Source organism: Schistocerca serialis, chromosome 9, assembly GCF_023864345.2.
Source record: "Schistocerca serialis cubense isolate TAMUIC-IGC-003099 chromosome 9, iqSchSeri2.2, whole genome shotgun sequence".
Taxonomy (NCBI): domain Eukaryota; kingdom Metazoa; phylum Arthropoda; class Insecta; order Orthoptera; family Acrididae; genus Schistocerca; species Schistocerca serialis.
In genome coordinates, this window is record NC_064646.1 from 350,412,082 (window position 1) to 350,432,904 (window position 20,823).

Here is a 20,823-nt window from a genome sequence, read left to right on the forward strand (position 1 = left end):
TTCCATGCCTTCCCAGTCTCACGATGTCATCCTCCAGTGGAACTGCAGCGGTTTTTTCCTCCACTTGGCTGAGCTACGGCAACTGTTAAGCTTTACACCTGCTATCTGCATTGCCCTCCAGGAAACCTGGTTCCCAGCAATGCGGACCCCTGCCCTCCGCGGCTATAAGTGATATTACAGGAATCGTAGCGACTATAATCGAGTGTCAGGTGGAGTTTGTGTTTATGTCCTAAACTCGGTCTGTAGTGAACAGACCCCTTCAAAACCCTCTTGAAGCTGTGGCTGTCAGAATAAGGACGACACAGGAAATAACTGTCTGCAATGTGTATCTTCCTCCAGATCTTGCAATACCCCTGAATGTATTAGCTGCACTGATTGATCAACTCCCTAAACCTTTCCTACTTTTGGGAGATTTTAACACCCATAACCCCTTGTGGGATGGCACCATGCTTATTGGCTGAGGCAGAGATGTCGAAACTTTACTGTCTCAATTCGGCCTTTGCATCGTAAGTACTGGTGCCGCCACACATTTCAGTGTGGTTCATGGTAGTTACTCGGCTATTGCTTTATCAATTTGCAGCCCAGGACCTCTCCCATCTATCCAATGGAGAGCACATGGTGACCTGTGTGGTGGTGATCACTTCCCCATCTTCCTGTCAGGCACACGGATGCCTGCCCAGATGGACTTTAAACAAGGCAGACTGGGAAACTGTCACCTCTGCTGTCGCCGTTGAATCTCCCCCACACAGTAGCAGAGAGTGATGGTTGAGCAGGTGACTACAACAATGCTTTCTGTGGCAGAAAACGCAATCTCTCGCTCTTTAGGGTGGCCCCGGTGAAAGTCAATCCCTTGGTGTTTGCCAGAAGTTGCTGAAGCAATTAAGGAACGTTGACAAGCTCTACAGTGGCATAAGTGGCACCCTTCCCTGGAGCACCTTTAAACGGCTCTGTGCACGCGTTTGCCAATGATAGAAGCAGGAGTGTTGGGAGAGATATGTCTCGACCATTGGGTGCCATACATCACCTCCCGAAGTCTAGGCGAAGATGAAACATGTTTTGTGCTCTCCATTGGATAGATGGGAGAGGTCCTGGGCTGCAAATTGATAAAGCAATAGCTGAGTAACTACCATGAACCACACTGAAATGTGTGGCGGCACCAGTACTTAAGATGCAACACTCCAACAGGTGTTCCCGGTGTTAATGTAAATGGCATGTTATCTACCGACGCAATTGCGATTGCTGAGCACTGTGCTCATGCGTCTGCGTCGGAGAATTACCCATATGCTTTCACACTCTCAAACGACGGCTGGAAGGGAAAGTTCTCTCGTTCACTACACGTCACATAATGCCTATAATGTTGCATTTACGGAGTGGAAGCTCTTCAGTGCCTTTGCACATTGCCCCGACACTGCTCCTGGGCTAGATCGGATCCACAGTCAGATGATTAAACATCTCTCATCTGACTACAAGCGACATCTCGTTATCTTCAACCGGATCTGGTGCGATGGCGTCTTTCCATCACAATGACGGGAGAGCACCATCATTTCGGTGTTCAGATCTGGTAGAAACCCGCTTGATGTGGATGGCTATTGAGCCATCAGCCTCACCGACGTTCTTTGTAAGGTGCTGGAATGTATGGTTTGTTGGCAGTTGGGTTGGGTCTTGGAGTCATGTGGCCTGCTGGCTCCATGTCAGGGCGGCTTCCGCCGGAGTTGCTCTACCACTGATAATCTTGTGTCCCTTGCGTCTGCCATCCGAACTGCCTTTTCCAGATGGCAACATCTGGTTTCCGTCTTTTTTAATTTATGAAAACCGTATGACACCACCTGGCGACATCATATCCTTGCCACATTATACGAGTGGGGTCTCCTAGGCCCGCTCCCGATTTTTCTCCAGAATTTCCTGTCACTTCGTACTTTCCATGTCCAAGTTGGTGCCTCCCGTAGTTCCCCACATATCCAGGAGAATAGGGCTCTGTATTGAGTGTATGTTTATTTTAGTGGCCACTAATGGTCTAGCAGCAGCTGTAGGGCCTTCAGTCCCACCTTCTCTGAGACGACTTCTGCATTTCGTACTGCTCCACCAGTTCTGGTGTTGCTGAGTGGCGCCAACAGGGAGCCATCCACAAGACGCAGTCATGGGTTCTAGCCCACGGTTTCCAGTTTATGGCCGCAAAGTCTGTGTTATGCACTTCTGTCGGCATTGTACCGTTTATCTGGAACCGGAACTTTACCTTAATGATGATACACTCACTGTAGTGGAGACATATTGATTCTTAGGACCGGTTTTTGATGCCCGATTTACTTGGCTTCCTCATCTTTGTCAACTTGAGCAGAAGTACTGGCAGCACCTCAATGCCCTCTGCTGCCTGAGCAACACCAATTGGGGTGCAGATCGCTCTACACTGCTGCAGCTCTAGAGAGCCATTGTTCAATCCCGCCTTGACTATGGTAGTCCGGTTTACAGTTTGGCAGCGCCTTCAGCATTGTGCTTTGCGTTTACTCGACCCACTGCGCCACTGTGGCGTTCGCTTAACAATAGGAGCTTTTAGGACGAGTCTGGTGACCAGCATCCTGGTGGAGGCCGGAGTCCCTCCATTGCAGGTTAGGTATGCACAACTGTTGGTGAGTTACATTGCACACTTTCATAGTTTTCCTGCGCATTTGAATTACAGTCTCCTTTTCCCACCCACGGCAGTTCATCTCCCCATATCGGCGACCCAGGGCAGGGCTTCCAATTGGAGTTCGTGTTCGATCCCTTCTTTCCGAAGTGGAGTCCTTGCCTTTACTATCTATACTTGAGGTTCATTCACATACACCTCCATGGTGCACAGCTAGACTGCAGCTTCGCCAGGGCCTTTCATATGGTCGTAAAGACTCAGTTAACCTTGTGGCTCTCCACTGCCACTTCCTCTCGATTCTTGACATGTACCGACGACTTGATGTGGTTTACACCAATGGCTTGATGGCTGATGATCATGTCGGCTACACGTATGTCCATGGAGGACATATTGAACAGCATTGCTTGCCCGATGGCTGCAGTGTTTCCACTACCGAGCTGGTGGCTATATCTTGTGCTCTTGAGCACATCCGTTCATGCCCTGGGCAGTTGTTTCTTCTGTATACTGACACGTTTAGCTGCTTGCGAGCTATCAACTAGTGCTGCCCTTGGTAGCGATCATCCAGGAGTCCATCTATGCCCTGAAGTGGTTCAGTTGTTCAGTGGTGTTTGTCTGGACCCCAAGTCACATCAGAATCCCAGGCAACGAACTTGCCGACAGGCTGGCCAAACAGGTTATGCAGAAACCACTTACGGAGATCAACTTCTCTGCAACTGACTTGCGTTCAGTACTACGCCACAAGGTTTTGCGGCTTTGGGAGACGGAATGGCATAACCTCAGTACGCACAACAAACTGCGTGCCATTAAGGAGGCTATGAGTGTTGGAAGACCTCCATGCGGGCCTCTCGCAGGGTCTCTGTGGTTCTCTGTCGGCTCTGCATTGGCCACACTTGGGTGACACATATCTCCTGCGCCGTGATGACCCAACTCAGTGTCGGTGCGGCGCCTGGCTGACAGTTACCCATATCTTGGTGAGCTGTCCTTCTTTGGCTGCCGTATGATGGACTCTCCAGTTACTGGACTCGTTGCCATTAATTTTAGCTGACAATGCCTCATTGGCTAATTTAGTTTTATGTTTTATATGTGACGGTGGGTTTTACCATTCTATGTAAGTTTTTGCGCATGTCCTTTGTCCCGTTGTGTTCTCCACGCTGATGCTTTTAGGCTGAATGTTTTAACGTGTTGCAGAGTGGCTGGCTTTTCCTTTTTATTCTCGTGGTTGGCCAGCCATGGTCATCTGCTCTCTTGTTTTTATCCTTCCTACCTGTTTCTTGCTTCTCTCTGTGGTTTTCTTTTCCTGTTTTGTCCATAGTAGTGTTGGTTGTCCTTCTGTCATTCTTCTGATTCTTCCATTCTCCTGTTATTGTGCTGTATGTCTCCTTTTTTCTTCTTTCCCTTGTGCAATTATTTTTCAGGAACAAGGTACCGATGACGTAGCAGTTTGGTCCCTTCAGCCCTTCTTTAGACCAACCAAACCAACCAACTGACATCTTTCCTCTTTGTATGATGAGTGGAAACCTATCCAAACTTTTCTTCTTCAGTATCGATGACCATAACCCCTCAATCTTGGCCAGAGAACCACTGCATTCAACTGGAGTCCCTTGGTGGAAGATAGTTCTCTGGGGAAACCCCCACCATAATTCTGTAGACTGGTGGAGCACAGGTAATAGAGTTGCCCATTCCTTTTCAGTTTCAGAACTCGAATCACATAAAGCCTTACAGTATGGAAAGAAAAATAAAGTAAAAATAGGAATCTTTGGTGAAGGTGGTGTCAATGTTGATTGCTGGTATAATTCCTCAGCCAGCAGAAAGTGAAGACACCAGGACATAATATACTCTTCTGTTCACATTCAGTCCCCTTATCCTTTGCTTAATTGTGCCAGTTGTTATTTTATCAGGCAGCTGTGTAGTTCTTAAAAGAGATATTTGCTAAAACTGAGCTGATTCTCAGAGGTCATCAAAATATGTTTCCATCCTTGACTGTCTCATTATGTACGGTAGATAGCTGTCTCCCTTTGCATACTGAGTTTGCAACTATGTTTATAATTCTCTGAATGATTACCAACCCTGGACAGGGAGATAATTTCTTGCTCTGAATGATTACCAACCCTGGACAGGGAGATAATTTCTTCAGATATTCAATTTAATGCAACAGTTACCACCACTAACCTTTCTTTCAAAGGATTTTAATGTTTGACAACCCCATTTGGGGAAATGCTAAGCATTTAAGAAGAGGCTTCTTAATAGAATGAGTACTCTCTGAAGTTGAGTGTGCTGTTAAGTGTAATGTAGCTGTGATAATCTACAATAAACGGAACTAAATCTACTACGCCGTGCTGCTTTGCTACCGACTGTGAAAGTTGGTATTAGGGTCCCAAGCATACCTTCAGTTGTGCATATTTTAAGGAGCATTTGCGCATGAGCAGCTGGTGTGATGTAATTGCCTTATGGGCCAAATACATACAGAGTTGATAAACAATCTGCACAGTTCACAGTGTGCACAGGTAGTCCTTACCACTCAACTGCAAGTTTATGTCAATGCCACCAGGTGGTAGCACACTGCAGCAGACTTCTATGCCTGTTCCCTGGGCATAACTTCCACTTGACGGTAGCACGCTCCTGAGATATGCCAATTCACTCACTATGTAGTGAAATTAGATTGGACATCAATATATGTTATAGTTATACTGACAGAAAAACCTATTTTGTAAGACTCTGAATGGGATATAGTATATTAAGTTTCTGATTTTATCATACAGTAATCCATTTGAGGCCCTGATAACCATAAAGTACATCATCATCGATTGTGAGGCTGTAACATATCTTCATGCTTCTGATATCTGTTGATCTTATGGTGGGTCAGGTTATCTGTGCTGTAGGCCCACATTGTATGTATGAACATTTATGTAGATCTGTCTCACTGGTTTTTTTCGATATTCACTTCCTTACTGTATTTCGTGTTTTACACATTCACTTACACTTTCTGTAGCCTGATCAGTGGAGCACGACATTGCCATAATTAAAAAAAAAAAAAAAAAAAAAAAAAAAAAAAAATATTAAAAAAAATCTTTGTTATAATATAGGTGTCCTGTGGTGAAGGAAGGGGGTCTACTGTTTTTTAATACTTCTTATGATGTGTGCTATGATTAATAGTTATAAACAAATGGGATGCTGGATGTAGGCCAAGCAGCAGCAGTTTCTTGCCAGTAATACACACATTTTGTGTTATTAGTGTTGCCTGTTGGGCTCTGATGGCTGGCAACCAGGATGGTGCAAGCCTGAGTTCATCGGTTCTTGTTGTTGGGGTGTTTTAATCTCTCAGTGGCTTCTCTGATCTTGCATTTCAGCATGACAGGCTGCTTGGCAAGAACACATGTTTCGTTGAATTTTGTTTTTTTGCTCCAACCTTCTTGTGTTTAGCCATTGCAATTTTGTTGGCCTGCTAAAGTCAAATGTACTGCTCATTCTATGTTATGTACATTGCTTCCGTCCTGCCACTTTTGCTAATGTAAACTTCTTCACAGTCACAGTCTACCTTGCATGATCCTGTAGTGTGCAGAGCATCTATCGTGTCACTGGTGCAGCGTAGCACATTATGGAACTTGCAGGTGCTGTAGAAGAAAGGCTGGACACCAACCCTGCGTATGTGTCCACTAATCCAGTCAGTGACATTCGTCACATAAGATAAGTGCACTGCTAACTGCCGTGTTGGCTTTTGATATACTGTAAGCACTAGTGTGCCATCTGATATCCTATATACTTCCATGTCTAGGAATGGAATTACATCATTTTTCTCTTCTGTGAGCACAAACGGAATGTCCTTGTGAATTTTGTGCAAATATTCATGAAACTTGTGTAGCTGCGTCTTACCATGGGATCATGCATCTGAATCAGCTGCAGGAGCATAAAGGAGCTGAACAAAGTGCCATTGTTTCAAAGGCCTCCATGAACATGTCAGCTGCTATCTGGGATTGGGTGGGGATCCATTGCTATATCACTCATCTGCTCATAGTATTTTCCTTGCTATTTGAATTATATTGATGACAAACATAAATCATCCGGATCACATATGTCTGGCGGGACATGCTCTTGCAGAATGTGAACAGTTTTGTCCACTGATATATTTGTAAATAACAGTTTCATGTTAAAGCTGTCACGATGTCAGTGGGTAAAATTGATCAGGAAGACCATTGAGATACTGAAACACTAACAATGTAAATAGAGAAGATGGACTCGGGCCTGCACCATCCTGGCTGCCTATAATCGAAGCCCAACAGGCCACACTAACAACATGAAACGTGGATGTTACCAGCAAGTAACTACCACCACACGGTCCACATCCAGCATGAGGAAAATAAGAATCTACACCCCATTTGTTGATGGCTGCCACTGCAAGAAGTAATAGAAAATAGCAGCACCCCACTCGCTCCACTACAGGACATCTTCTAACATAAAATGTCCCATTCCTGCCACTAGCGATAAATTGTTTTTAGTTTCTCCAATTTTTTGAGTTTCGTTCCCATTGCTGCTGGTTTCCAGTTTCGTTTTTTTACCTTTTCCTAAGTCACAGACCGGGCGCTAATGACCGTAGCAGTTTTGTGCCCTAAAACCATAAAAAAGGGGGGAGGGGGTCAGTATTGCCTCACGTGTTCCAGTATTCCTATGGAATCCAAACTGATCTTCCCCGAGGTCGTCTTCTACGTTTTTCCATTCGTCTGTGAAGAATTCGTGTTAGTATTTTGCCGCCATGAGTTATTAAACTGATAGTTTGATTTTCACGTCTGTCAACACCTGCTTTCTTTGGGATTGGAATTATTATATTCTCCTTGAAGTCTGAGGGTATTTCGCCTGTCTCATACATCTTGCTCCCCAGATGGTAGAGTTTTGTCAGGACTGGCTCAGTAGTTCTGTCAGTAGTTCTAATGGAATGTTGTTTACTCCTGAGACCTTGTTTCGACTCACAGATATTTCAGTGCTATGTCAGACACTTCACGCATTATCGTATCTCCCATTTCATCTTCATCTACATCCTCTTCCATTTCCATAATATTGTCCTCAAGTACATCACCCTTGTATAGACCCTCTATATACTCCTTCCACCTTTCTGCTTTCCCTTCTTTGCTTAGAACTGGGTTTCCATCTGAGCTCTTGATATTCATGCAAGTGGTTCTTTTTTCTCCAAAGGTCTCTTAGGCAGTATCTATCTTACCCCCTAGTGATACATGCTTCTACATCTTTACATTTGTACTCTAGCCATCCCTGCTTAGCCATTGTGCACCTCCTGTCGCTCTCATTTTTGAGACGTTTGTATACCTTTTTTCCTGCTTCATTTACTGCATTTTTATATTTTCTCCCTTCATCAATTAAATTCAGTATTTCTTATGTTACCCAAGGATTTCTACTAGCCCTCGTCTTTTTACCTACTTGATCGTCTGCTGCCTTCACTATTTCATCCCTCAAAGCTACCCATTCTTCTTCTACTGTATTTCACTCCCCCATTCCTGTCAATTGTTCCCTTATGCTCTCCCTGAAACTCTGTACAACCTCTGGTTCTTTCAGTTTATCCAGGTCTCATCTCCTTAAATTCCCACCTTTTTGCAGTTTCTTCAGTTTTAATCTACCGTTCATAACCAATAGATTGTGGCCAGAGTCCACATCTGCCCCTGTAACTGTCTTACAATTTTAAACCTGGTTCCTAAATCTCTGTCTTACCATTATATAATCTATCTGAAACGTGTCTGTATCTCCAGGCATGTACACAACCTTCTTTTATGATTCTTGAACCAAGTGTTAGCTATGATTAAGTTTTGCTCTGTGCAAAATTTTACCAGGCGGCTTCCTCTTTCATTCCTTAACCCCATTCCATATTCACCTACTACGTTTCCTTCTGTCCCCTTTCCTACTACCGAATTCCAGTCGCCAATTACTATTAAATTTTGCTCTCTCTTCACTATCTGAATAATTTCTTTTATTTCATCGTACATTTCTTCAATTTCTTCGTCATCTGCAGAGCTAGTTGGTATATAAACTTGTACTACTGTAGTAGGCATGGGCTTCGTGTCTATCTTGGCCACAACAATGCATTCACTATGCTGTTTGTAGTAGCTTACCTGCAATCCTATTTTTTTTTATTCATTTTTAAACCTACTCCTGCATTACCCCTATTTGATTTTGTATTTATAACCCTGTATTCACTTGACCAAAAGTCTTGTTCCTCCTGCCACCGAACTTCACTAATTCCCACTATATCTAACTTTAATCTATCCATTTCCCGTTTTAAATTTCCAACCTACCTGCCCGATTAAGGGATCTGACATTCCACGCACCGATCCGTAGGATGCCAGTTTCCTTTCTCCTGATAACGACATCCTCTGGTGTAGTCCCCGCCCGGAGATCCGAATGGGGGACTACTTTACCTCCGGAATATTTTACCCAAGAGGACGCCATCATCATTTGACCATACAGTAAAGGTGCATGCCCTTGGGAAAAATGACAGTTTTAGTTTCCCCTTGCTTTCAGCCGTTCGCAGTACCAGTACAGCAAGGCCGTTTTGGTTAGTGTTACAAAGCCAGATCAGTCAATCATCCAGACTGTTGCCCCTGCAACTACTGAAAAGCCTGCTGCCCCTCTTCAGGAACCACGCACTTGCCTGGTCTCTCAACAGATACCCCTCCATTGTGGTTGCACCTACGGTACGGCTATCTGTATCGCTAAGGCACGAAAGCCTCCCCACCAACGGCAAGGTCCATGATTCATGGGGGGGGGGGGGGGGGCACTCTGATGATAGTTATTCACAATGCTGTTGTTGTTGTTGTTGTCTTCAGTCCTGAGACTGGTTTGATGCAGCTCTCCATGCTACTCTATCCTGTGCAAGCTTCTTCATCTCCCAGTACTTACTGCAACGTACATCCTTCTGAATCTGCTTAGTGTATTCATCTCTTGGTCTCCCTCTACGATTTTTACCCTCCACGCTGCCATCCAATGCTGAATTTGTGGTCGCTTGATGTCTCAGAACATGTCCTACCAACCGGTCCCTTCTTCTTGTCAAGTATTCCCAATGCCACTTAGTGCAATATCCAAAGACTTTATGTTAACTGAAGCCTATATAGTTGTATCACCTTGAGTTGTGTCACAGAGTGTTCTTCAGGTATCACATCGTACACCCCACCCTTTCATATCTCACCTCTTCTTTTGATGCATTCATGAGTGCTGCTGGGTATGATGTCAGTAAGACTCTGACTTTTTCAGTATAAATATATGGACCAATCACATCAAAACTAAAAACAGCACACCACATTGTTACTAGGGACTATGGAGTGGTCATTGGCGGAGTTCGTAGGGAGTTGTTTTCGGAGCAGTACCTTTAATTTTGTTTGTTTACTGTGACTGATGGATGAAAATGTGCCTTGTCTTAAAAAAACACATCTTCTCGGTGAACATTTTGAAGCATGTCTTCACACAGTGTTGTACGGACTTTGTAATCTCATCCTCTCAGTTCCTGAACCAACATGTCTTGTAGGGATAAATTTTCAAATCTCATTGCCAGATTCTTCTCCCATGTCGATCAGATGATCAGAAGGCTAATGCGCCCTTTCTTGCAGAATGTTAAGAAGGTTGAGAAGGTTGTTGAACTGAACCTCTCAATGCAGCAACATTTTATGGGCCTGTTGTAGACTGTCACCTACTTTGGGGTTTTCATTTTAATGTAGATCCTGTCTCTTGAAAATTCGAAACCAGTGAATAAATGGTTTCTTATCAGGAATAGGGTCCTGCTGACAAAGTGAAAAATGAATGCAGAAGGCACATTCAGTAGTTATTGGTGATCCATTATTTTGAATAAACTGCTCCATGACAAAAGTGCGAAGTTCACCTAACCAAGTCATGTCATACACTGGAAATGACACATATGCAGCTATTCAGGGCTGTGCTACCCCCCCCCCCCCCCTTCCCCCCCCCCCCCCCCGCCCCCCACAACACTCTGTCACTGCGCGCTGCCTCTCAAATCAGGGAGTTCTTTCTGCTGCACCGTATGTAGTAGTATCATTTATGAGCAGTGTCAGGGAGATTTTGATATTATCCACCATATTAATTTATTTATGTCCGTTGGAATCCCCCCCCCTTCTCTCTCTCTCTCTCTCTCTCTCTCTCTCTCTCTCTCTCTCTCTCTCTCGTTCAGAAATCTAGCAGTACCGTTAGTTGCTATTGGCAGTACTGGGAGGTGTGGCACTTGAAGGTAAGGACGGATCAGTCTGTTTGGATCTTTGTGAATTATGCATGAAGTTACTTTATCACTGTTTCATCCATATAATACTGCTGGTAAACTGACTCATTTTTCATTGTTAAGTACCTAAGTAATAGATGTTGCATGTTTTAATGTTAAATGTCATTGATCTTGTTGGTTTTATTGTTTAGACAAGGGGCCAAATAAAATTGTTGATGGCTGATCGCAAAGGCGAAGAAGTTGTCATCACACGTACGTTACAAACAACACAGAAGGCAAAAAATTTGCAATTGAAAACACTGGATCCAGTAATTCATAGGAAGAAGTCTAGTGGTGAAGTAAGTAAAATATTGCATTTTGAATTTTCTTTTACTCTCTCTGTAATTAAAAGTAATATTCATGAAGCTGTGGGGCCACTGTTTGCAGAATATGCCTTAACATGCACATTACTATTATAGGGTCTTCACCTTTATCTATCCGAGCACTGTCTCCATCTTCTATATTAGAAGGACTTAAAGTTCGTTGTCAAATCTCAATCAACATTCGCACTGCCATTTTTCATATTCACAAAGCCCTATTAGAGGTAAAAGGCACATTAAATGTCAGTTTATTAGTCATCCAGGGAGCGAACATTGGGACCTGTGATTGAACAATTACAGAACATGTTACCACAGAATGTAAATGATGCTGTAGGTATGAGATAACTTTAGACCAAGCATAAAAATAATGATGGTAGTGCATTTGCATTTGGATTAAAGGGAACTGAATACTGAAGTTTGGAACTCTGTGGTTACTTCAAGTGCCAAACAGAGCAGTCAGTATGTAAGAAATAAAAGAAGAAAAACAAGAAATGTAGAAAGAATTACTATAATTAACCAAAGTAGGAGGAGAAGGGGGTGCACCAGGAGGTGTTGGGAGCGGAGAGCAAGCACCAACTCTTGCTAGCCGCAATAAGTGACATCCATCCAAGAGGATAAGTTCAGTGTCATTGATTGGTGTTGTACTCGTAAACAAGACCAAAGGAATCTGGTGCTTCCAACAAAGCATATTTGAAGATTAAGACAATATTTAAATGTTCCATGTTATCAGAGTATGAGTTATCTTACAAACTGAGGCATATGTATGTTGCTATGTACATTGTCCATTCACATCATTGTAACTGCCTGTTGTAACAGCTGCCTATTGTAACAGGATTGCTGTACACACAGCAGCTCGATGAACCTGAAGTGATTCAGTTAGATGCTGCTAGGTCTTAGAGTATATCTAGATCCATGTTTTGTAGTGTTCCACATAGATGTCAGAAGATGCATAGTGGAGGATACACATCAGTGAACATGAGAATTGAGGCCGCCTCATAGATAGTCATTGAGGGTGGATTGGATAATTTCTGGATGAGGGATTGTTCTTTGAAGTTACTTGTTTAAACTTTTATTACCCAGTGAAGAATGTGTTTGGATGAACACAATGTCCAAGGGTGCATTAGCACCATCTTAGGTTGTTTGCAGATGACGCTGTCGTTTATCGACTAATAAAGTCATCAGAAGATCAAAACAGATTGCTAAACGATTTGGAAAAGATATCTGAATGGTGCGAAAATTGGCAGTTGACCCTAAGTAATAAAAAGTGTGAGGTTTTCCACATGAGTGCTAAAATAAATTTGTCAAACTTCAGTTACACGATAAATCAGCCAAATCTAAAGGCCATAAATTCAACTAAATACCTAGGAATTACAATTATAACAACTTTAATTGGAAGGAACACACAGAAAATGTTGTGGGGAAGGCTAATGAAAGACTGCGTTCTATTGGCAGGACACTAAAGAAATGTAAAAGATCTACTAAGGAGACTGCCTACACTACATTTGTCTGTCCTTTTCTAGAATACTGCTGCACAGTGTGGGATCCATACCAGATAGGATTGACGGAGTACATCAAAAAAGTTCAAAGAAGGGCAGCACATTTTCCATTATCGCAAACTAGGGGAGAGAGTGTCACTTAAATGTTACACGATTTGGGCTGGGGATCATTAAAACAAAGGTGTTTTTCGTTATGACGGAATCTTGTCATGAAATTCCAATCACCAACTTTCTCCTCCGAATGCAAAAGTATTTTATTGACACTGACCTACGTAGGGAGAAACGATCACCATGATAAAATAAGGGAAATCAGAGCTCATACGGAAAGATATAGGTGTTTGTTCTTTCCGCACACTATATGAGATTGGAATAATAGAGAATTGTGAAGGTGGTTCGATGAACCCTCTGTCACGCACTTAAATGTGATTTTCAGAGTATCCATGTAGATGTAGATTAGTAACCAAGTCACTCTAGTCCCCCCTCTATATGGCTTAATTGTTTTGGAGAATGCCATGATAACACTCCCTGGGCCATTGTCTTACCACCATTGTCCCACGTTCTTCCAACAATGGTTGCAGCATTTCTGCTCCATTTCTCCTTGGACACGGTGGTATCTATTGATAATATGGAGCAGGAAATATAGGTCATCAGACCGAAGTTACTCATCACCCATCAGCTGCAGTTTACCATTGATGTTGTTGAGCAGATACAAGCTTTAGCTGTCAGTGGACCATGGAAGTGAGCACAGACATCATGAACTATTTCAGAGCCCTGTATGCAGGTTCACTGTGTTGTAGAGGTATGCACAGACTGCTAGCCCTAGAGTCACTGTAACATTTGTTGCCTTCTCACCCCTTCGTTGTCTCTTATCTTGGACATCAGTGGTATGTGAAGTTACAGTTCCATGATTGTTGCTCACAATGGTGCTGACTGTCTGTTCACAGTTCACCTTCAGTTAAGTTACCTGCATTGTGCTCACAGATTTTGTCATTTGGGAAATACTAGTGATCTTCACCTGAATGGCAAGGATCATCCCTTTTTGTGACTGATTTTTCATTACGAATGGCAGCTGCCACAAGCTGGATAAATATCTTTTCAGTTCTTTTATACGTAAGTCCACATTGCATATTGTCTCTCATGATCTTTGTGCTGTACATGGCTTCTGTGGCATCTGGGAGATACATCAACAATATGGAAGGAATAGATTGCCACTCATCACATAGAGGAGACAGGGACAATGGTACAGGCATAGGCACAACGAAAAAGAAAGATATGGAGTATTAAGCTTTTGGGAAAGTCTGCTTTCCAAAATAGAAAACACATACACATTCACACAAGTACAACTCGCATAAACATATTCATTGTCTCTGAGCACTGGTCCACAGTTGAGCGGAGCGATTTCACTTACGTTTTGCTACATATCACCTGATGCCATATAATACTCCATTCTGTGAGTGGGAATTCCTCAGTGTCCTAGCCTTTTGTCCTGGTACAGTTCCAGGAATAGACTGCATCCACAGTCAAATGTTCAACGATTTGTCAGTTTATAGCCAATGTCATGACCTTGCCATTTTCAGCTGTATCTGGAACGTGGGTCAGTTCCCCATCTCAGTCAAGAAAGCATGATCGTCCCAGTACTGTAACTAGGTAAACACCACTTTCGGATGGACAGCGATCTCCCACTTAGTCTCAGTAGTGCCCTCTGCAAGTTCCTCATATGTATGGTGAGATTGTTGGATGGCAGGTGGAATGAGAATATTGATTTAATTATTGCCGTCTTTTATGAGAGCCTGAAAATAATTTTTGCGGTAAGCCAGACACTGATATAGAACGTACGGACCATAATTTCCAGTCTGCAAGTCCACATTCTTCCTGTGCTCACTGAAAGAAATGTTTCTATTCTCTGTTTACTCAGTGGGGTCAGGAACTGTGATTATAAATATGAATTTTGAGTTCTAACTGATTCATATATTAAGTAATAGTTTCACAAGCACAAACAAAGTTATATTCCTGACAGTAATAATAATAATAATAATAATAATAATACTGATGTCTCTATCAAAACAGCACTACAAACAGTTCAGAGGTGACCACAACGATAAGTTCCCGTTAAATGGTCTTTCACCCCGATCAAAGGTAATTGCTCGCTACAAAAGTGGAAAATAGTATCAGCATTTTCCATGAGATTTCATTAACATTAAGGGCGGCACACAAACAGTTACTTCCATGAAATCTAAATGATCCAGGGCAGTGTACAGTCGTTGCGAGTTCACTTCCTACGTGTACCAAAAACATGCATTTAGCAGCAGCATGGCTGTGACGTCATCTGAGCCAGGGTGCAAGCCAGTGTTTGATTGATGCCAACATAGTGATAGCTCGGTGTGAAGTGTGACTTTAGTGAAATTTAAACAATCCAGGACGGTGTAGAGTCCTCATGATTTCACTTTCTGCTCTTACCGAACACACGTTAAGGAGCAGCTGGACTGTGGTGTCACCTGAGGCAGCGTGTAAGTCGGCGTTTGACTGATGTGAACTGTATCATAATAGGTTGTGAAGTCTATTGGTACTGCCTCTTCGGCCGTATTTATATATGGGCATAGTGGACGGCCAAATGTAACATTTGTAGTCATCTTTTTACCCTCAGGTAGCAGCATCTAAATGGCCACTTTCTCATACTTGTAGTATTTTATAACTCGGTCATGAATAAATTTACAGTCTTTGTAATTACTATATGAATGGATTTAAGTTGGCTTTAATGACAGAAAAAGTTCTAGCTCTGCTGCATTTAAACTTCGCCGGCTAGAATTTTTAGGCGGAACCAACAGTAGAACATGACCTCTGAACTAGGACTGTTAGAGACCTTGTATTGATTGTTATTTATGTCAAAGTATTAACACTTTTTAGATCTTAACTATTTAGTGGATGTAATCAACTGTTGTAATCAGAACTTTCTATCATTAATATAAATGATACTTAATCTGTTACAAATGATGATGGGTTTGCTTCAGATTTAGATTTAGTAAATTACCTGATAACTATTAGAGGTAGTTTAATGGGGTCACATACTTAAGGTTTTTATATCAAATTGATGCTGCATACCAATTTTCATCTTTCTAAGTCTAATATTGAGCACCTTCAGTCTCCCCCCCCCCCCCCCCCCCTCCCCCTCCGCCCCTAGGAAAACATATTCATCTGATTACTTTGAGTTTTAATAATTTAATATGCTGAAGGATATGTTAACAAAGTTTGGAAAAGCTACTTTAGTTTTTAATTTCATATATGTATATAAAAACAAAGAGATGATGTAACTTACCAAACGAAAGCGTTGGTATGTTGATAGAGACACTAACAAACACAAACAAACACACACACACAAAATTCAAGCTTTCACAACCCACGGTTGCTTCATCAGGAAGGAGAGGGAAAGACGAAAGGATGTGGGTTTTAAGGGAGAGGGTAAGGAGTCATTCCAATCCCGGGAGCAGAAAGACTTACCTTAGGGGGAAAAAGGGACAGGTATACACTCGCTCGCACACATATACATATATCCATCTGCACACATACAGACACAAGCAGGCATATGTAAAGGCAAAGAGTTTGGGCAGAGATGTCAGACGAGGCGGAAGTACTGAGGCAAAGATGTTGTTGAATGACAGGTGAGGTATGAGCGGTGGCAACTTGAAATTAGTGGAGGTTGAGGCCTGGTGGGTAACAGGAAGAGAGGATATATTGAAGGGCAAGTTCCCATCTCCGGAGTTCTGATAGGTTGGTGTTAGCGGAAAGTATCCGGATAACCCGGACGGTGTAACACTGTGCCAAGATGTGCTGGCCGTGCACCAAGGCATATTTAGCCACAGGGTGATCCTCATTACCAACAAACACTGTCTGTCTGTGTCCGCTCATGCGAATGGACAGTTTGTTGCTGGTCATTCCCACATAGAAAGCTTCACGGTGTAGGCAGGTCAGTTGGTAAATCACGTGGGTGCTTTCACACGTGGCTCTGCCTTTGATCGTGTACACCTTCCGGGTTACAGGACTGGAGTAGGTGGTGGTGGGAGGGTGCATGGGATAGGTTTTACACCGGGGGCGGTTACAAGGGTAGAAGCCACAGGGTAGGGAAGGTGGTTTGGGGATTTCATAGGGATGAACCAAGAGGCTACGAAGGTTAGGTGGACGGCGGAAAGACACTCTTGGTGGAGTAGGGAGGATTTCGTGAAAGATGGATCTCTACATCTACATCTTCATGACTACTCTGCAATTCACATTTAAGTGCTTGGCAGAGGGTTCATCGAACCACAATCATACTATCTCTCTACCATTCCACTCCCGAACAGCGCACGGGAAAAACAAACACCTAAACCTTTCTGTTCGAGCTCTGATTTCTCTTATTTTATTTTGATGATCATTCCTACCTATGTAGGTTGGGCTCAACAAAATATTTTCGCATTCGGAAGAGAGAGTTGGTGACTGAAATTTCGTAAATAGATCTCGCCGCGACGAAAAACGTCTTTGCTTTAATGATTTCCATCCCAACTCGCGTATCATATCTGCCACACTCTCTCCCCTATTACGTGATATACAAAACGAGCTGCCCTTTTTTGCACCCTTTAGATGTCCTCCATCAATCCCACCTGGTAAGGATCCCACACCGCACAGCAATATTCTAACAGAGGACGAACGAGTGTAATGTAAGCTGTCTCTTTAGTGGACTTGTTGCATCTTATAAGTGTCCTGCCAATGAAACGCAACCTTTGGCTCGCCTTCCCCACAATATTATCTATGTGGTCTTTCCAACTGAGGTTGTTCGTAATTTTAACACCCAGGTACTTAGTTGAATTGACAGCCTTGAGAATTGTACTATTTATCAAGTAATCGAATTCCAACGGATTTCTTTTGTAACTCATGTGGATCACCTCACACTTTTCGTTATTTAGCGTCAACTTCCACCTGTCACACCATACAGCAATCTTTTCTAAATCGCTTTGCAACTGATACTGGTCTTCGGTTGACCTTACTAGATGGTAAATTACAGCATCACCTGCGAACAACCTAAGAGAACTGCTCAGATTGTCACCCAGGTCATTTATATAGATCAGGAACAGCAGATGTCCCAGGACGCTTCCCTGGGGAACACCTGATATCACTTCAGTTTTACTCGATGATTTGCCGTCTATTACTACGAACTGCGACCTTCCTCACAGGAAATCATGAATCCAGTCGCACAACTGGGACGATACCCCATAGGCCTGCAGCTTGTGAGGAATGGTGTCTAAAGCTTTCCGGAAATCCAGATAAAGGAATCAACCTGAGATCCCCTGTTGATAGCAGCCATTACTTCGTGCGAGTAAAGAGCTAGCTGCGTTGCACAAGAACGATGTTTTCTGAAACCATGCTGATTACGTATCAATAGATCATTCCCTTCGAGGTGATTCATAATGTTTGAATACAGTATATGCTCCAAAACCCTACTGCAAACTGACGTCAATGATATAGGTCTGTAGTTCGATGGATTACTCCTACTACCCTTCTTAAACACTGGTGCGACCTGCACAATTTTCCAATCTGTAGGTACAGATCTATTGGTGAGCGAGCGGTTGTATATAATTGCTAAGTAGGGAGCTATTGTATCAGCGTAATCTGAAAGGAACCTAATCGGTACACAATCTGGACCTGAAGACTTGCCCGTATCAAGCGATTTGAGTTGCTTCACAACCCCTAAGGTATCTACTTCTAAGAAACTCATGCTAGCAGCTGTTCATGTTTCAAATTCTGCAATATTCCATTCGTCTTCCCTGGTGAAGGAATTTCCAAAAACTGCGTTCAATAACTCCGCTTTAGTGGCACAGTCGTTGGTAACAGTACCATCAGCACTGCACAGTGAAGGTATTGACTGCATCTTGCCGCTTGTCTACTTTACATACGACCAGAATTTCTTCGGATTTTCTACCAAATTTCGAGACAATTTTTCGTTTTGGAACCTATTACAGGCATCTCGCATTGAAGTCCGTGCCAAATTTCGCGCGTCTGTAAATTTTAGCCAATCCCATTTCAGGGCAGGATTTGAGGAAGTCGTATCCCTGCTGGAGAGCCACATTCAGAGTCTGATCCAGTCCCGGAAAGTATCCTGTCACAAGTGGGGCACTTTTGGGGTTCTTCTGTGGGTGGTTCTGGGTCTGTGGGTGGTTCTGGGTTTGAGGGGATGAGGAGGTGGCTCTGGTTATTTGATTCTGTACCAGGTCGGGAGGGTAGTTGCGGGATGCGAAAGCTGTTTTCAGGTTGTTGGTGTGATGGTTCAGGGATTCAGGACTGGAGCAGATTCATTTGCCACGAAGATCTAGGCTGTAGGGAAGGGACCGTTTGATATGGAATGGGTGGCAGCTGTCATAATGGAGGTACTGCTGCTTGTTGGTGGGTTTGATGTGGACAGATGTGTGAAGCTGGCCATTGGACAGATGGAGGTCAACATCAAGGAAAGTGGCATGGGATTTGGAGTAGGACCAGGTGAATCTGATGGAACCAAAGGAGTTGAGGTTGGAGAGGAAATTCTGGAGTTCTTCTTCACTGTGAGTCCAGATCATGAAGATGTCATCAATAAATCTGTACCAAACTTTGGGTTGGCAGGCCTGGGTAACCAAGAAGGCTTCCTCTAAGCGACCCATAAATAGGTTGGCGTACGAGAGAACCATCCTGGTACCCATGGCTGTTCCCTTTAATTGTTGGTATGTCTGGCCTTCGAAAGTGAAGAAGTTGTTAGTCAGGATGAAGGTAATGAGGAAAGAGGTTTTAGGTAGGGTGGCGTGAAAGGAAGTGCTCCATCGCAGTGAGGCCTTGGACGTGCGGATTATTTATGTATGAGGAAGTGGCATCAATGGTTACAAGGATGGTTTCCGGGGGTAACAGATTGGGTAAGGATTCCAGGTGTTCGAGAAAGTGGTTGGTGTCTTTGATGAAGGATGGGAGACTGTATGTAATGGGTTGAAGGTGTTGATCTACGTAGGCAGAGATACGTTCTGTGGGGGCTTGGTAACCAGCTACAATGGGGTGGCCGGGATGATTGGGTTTGTGAATTTTAGGAAGTAGGTAGGGGTGCAGGGTGTCGGTGGGGTCAGGAGGTTGATGGTGTCAGGTGAAAGGTTTTGTAGGGGGCTTAAGGTCCTGAGGATTCCTTGAACCTCCGCCTGGACATCAGGAATGGGATTACCTTGTCAAACTTTGTATGTAGTGTTGTCTGAAAGCTAATGCAGTCCCTCAGCCACATACTCCCGACGATCAAGTACCACGGTCATGGAACCCTTGTCCGCCAAAAGAATGACGATGGATCGGTCAGCCTTCAGATCACAGATAGCCTGGGCTTCAGCTGTGGTGACGTTGGTAGTAGGTTTTTCAAGAAGTATTGAGAGGCAAGGCTGGAAGTGAGAAATTCCTGGAACAGTTCCGTCCTCCGTCACAGTGGGACTCACCTCCTCTTCCTCAAAATCACCCTCTCCAAATCTTCCAGGAATTTCTAACAATAAAAAGCGCACAAACACACACACAAATATCAAGCTTTCGCAACCCACAGTTGCTTCATCAGGAAAGAGGGAAGGAGAGGGAAAGACGAAAGGATGTGGGTTTTAAGGGAGAGGGTGAGGAGTCATTCCAATCCCGGGAGCAGAAAGACTTACCTTAGGGGGGAAAAGGGACAGGTATACACTCACACACTTTGTGCGTGTGCGTGTGTGTGTGTGTGTGTTTTTTTTATTATGTCTATCTACCAGCGCTTTCCCGTTTGGTAAGTCACAGCATCTTTTTTTAATATATATAGAAAAACGTACCATAATGGATTTTTACAAATCATGTACACAAATTACATAGAAACATAAAATAAACTTTTCAGTAATTACAATAGTACTTTTTTATGCAAGTTTTTCAGTCTTTACCGCAAAGAGAAACATACAAAAATTTTCACTATTCACTTATTTAATCACAACTGTAGACACCACTGTGAGTGTCTATACGAACCACTTTCACTAAAACATTAGAGGTAGAGGGTGGGAAGTTACTGTATGGTGTTTTCCAATATAAAAAAAGGGAATGGGGAGGATTCAATGTAGATCGTGTCCATCTCGCTTCCTTCTCCACTACAGC

At 43.3% G+C, this 20,823-nt stretch overlaps 1 protein-coding gene across 1 annotated transcript in view; it reads left to right on the forward strand.

Moving 5' to 3' along the window:
- The window catches only part of LOC126419037 (DNA repair protein RAD50), a 263,592-nt gene that overhangs the window by 15,244 nt on the left and 227,525 nt on the right, over window positions 1–20,823 (forward strand). The window contains exon 2 of the mRNA XM_050086099.1: window positions 11,033–11,179. Coding sequence (XP_049942056.1) covers window positions 11,033–11,179 — 147 coding nt within the window. The remainder of the gene's footprint in view (window positions 1–11,032; window positions 11,180–20,823) is intronic.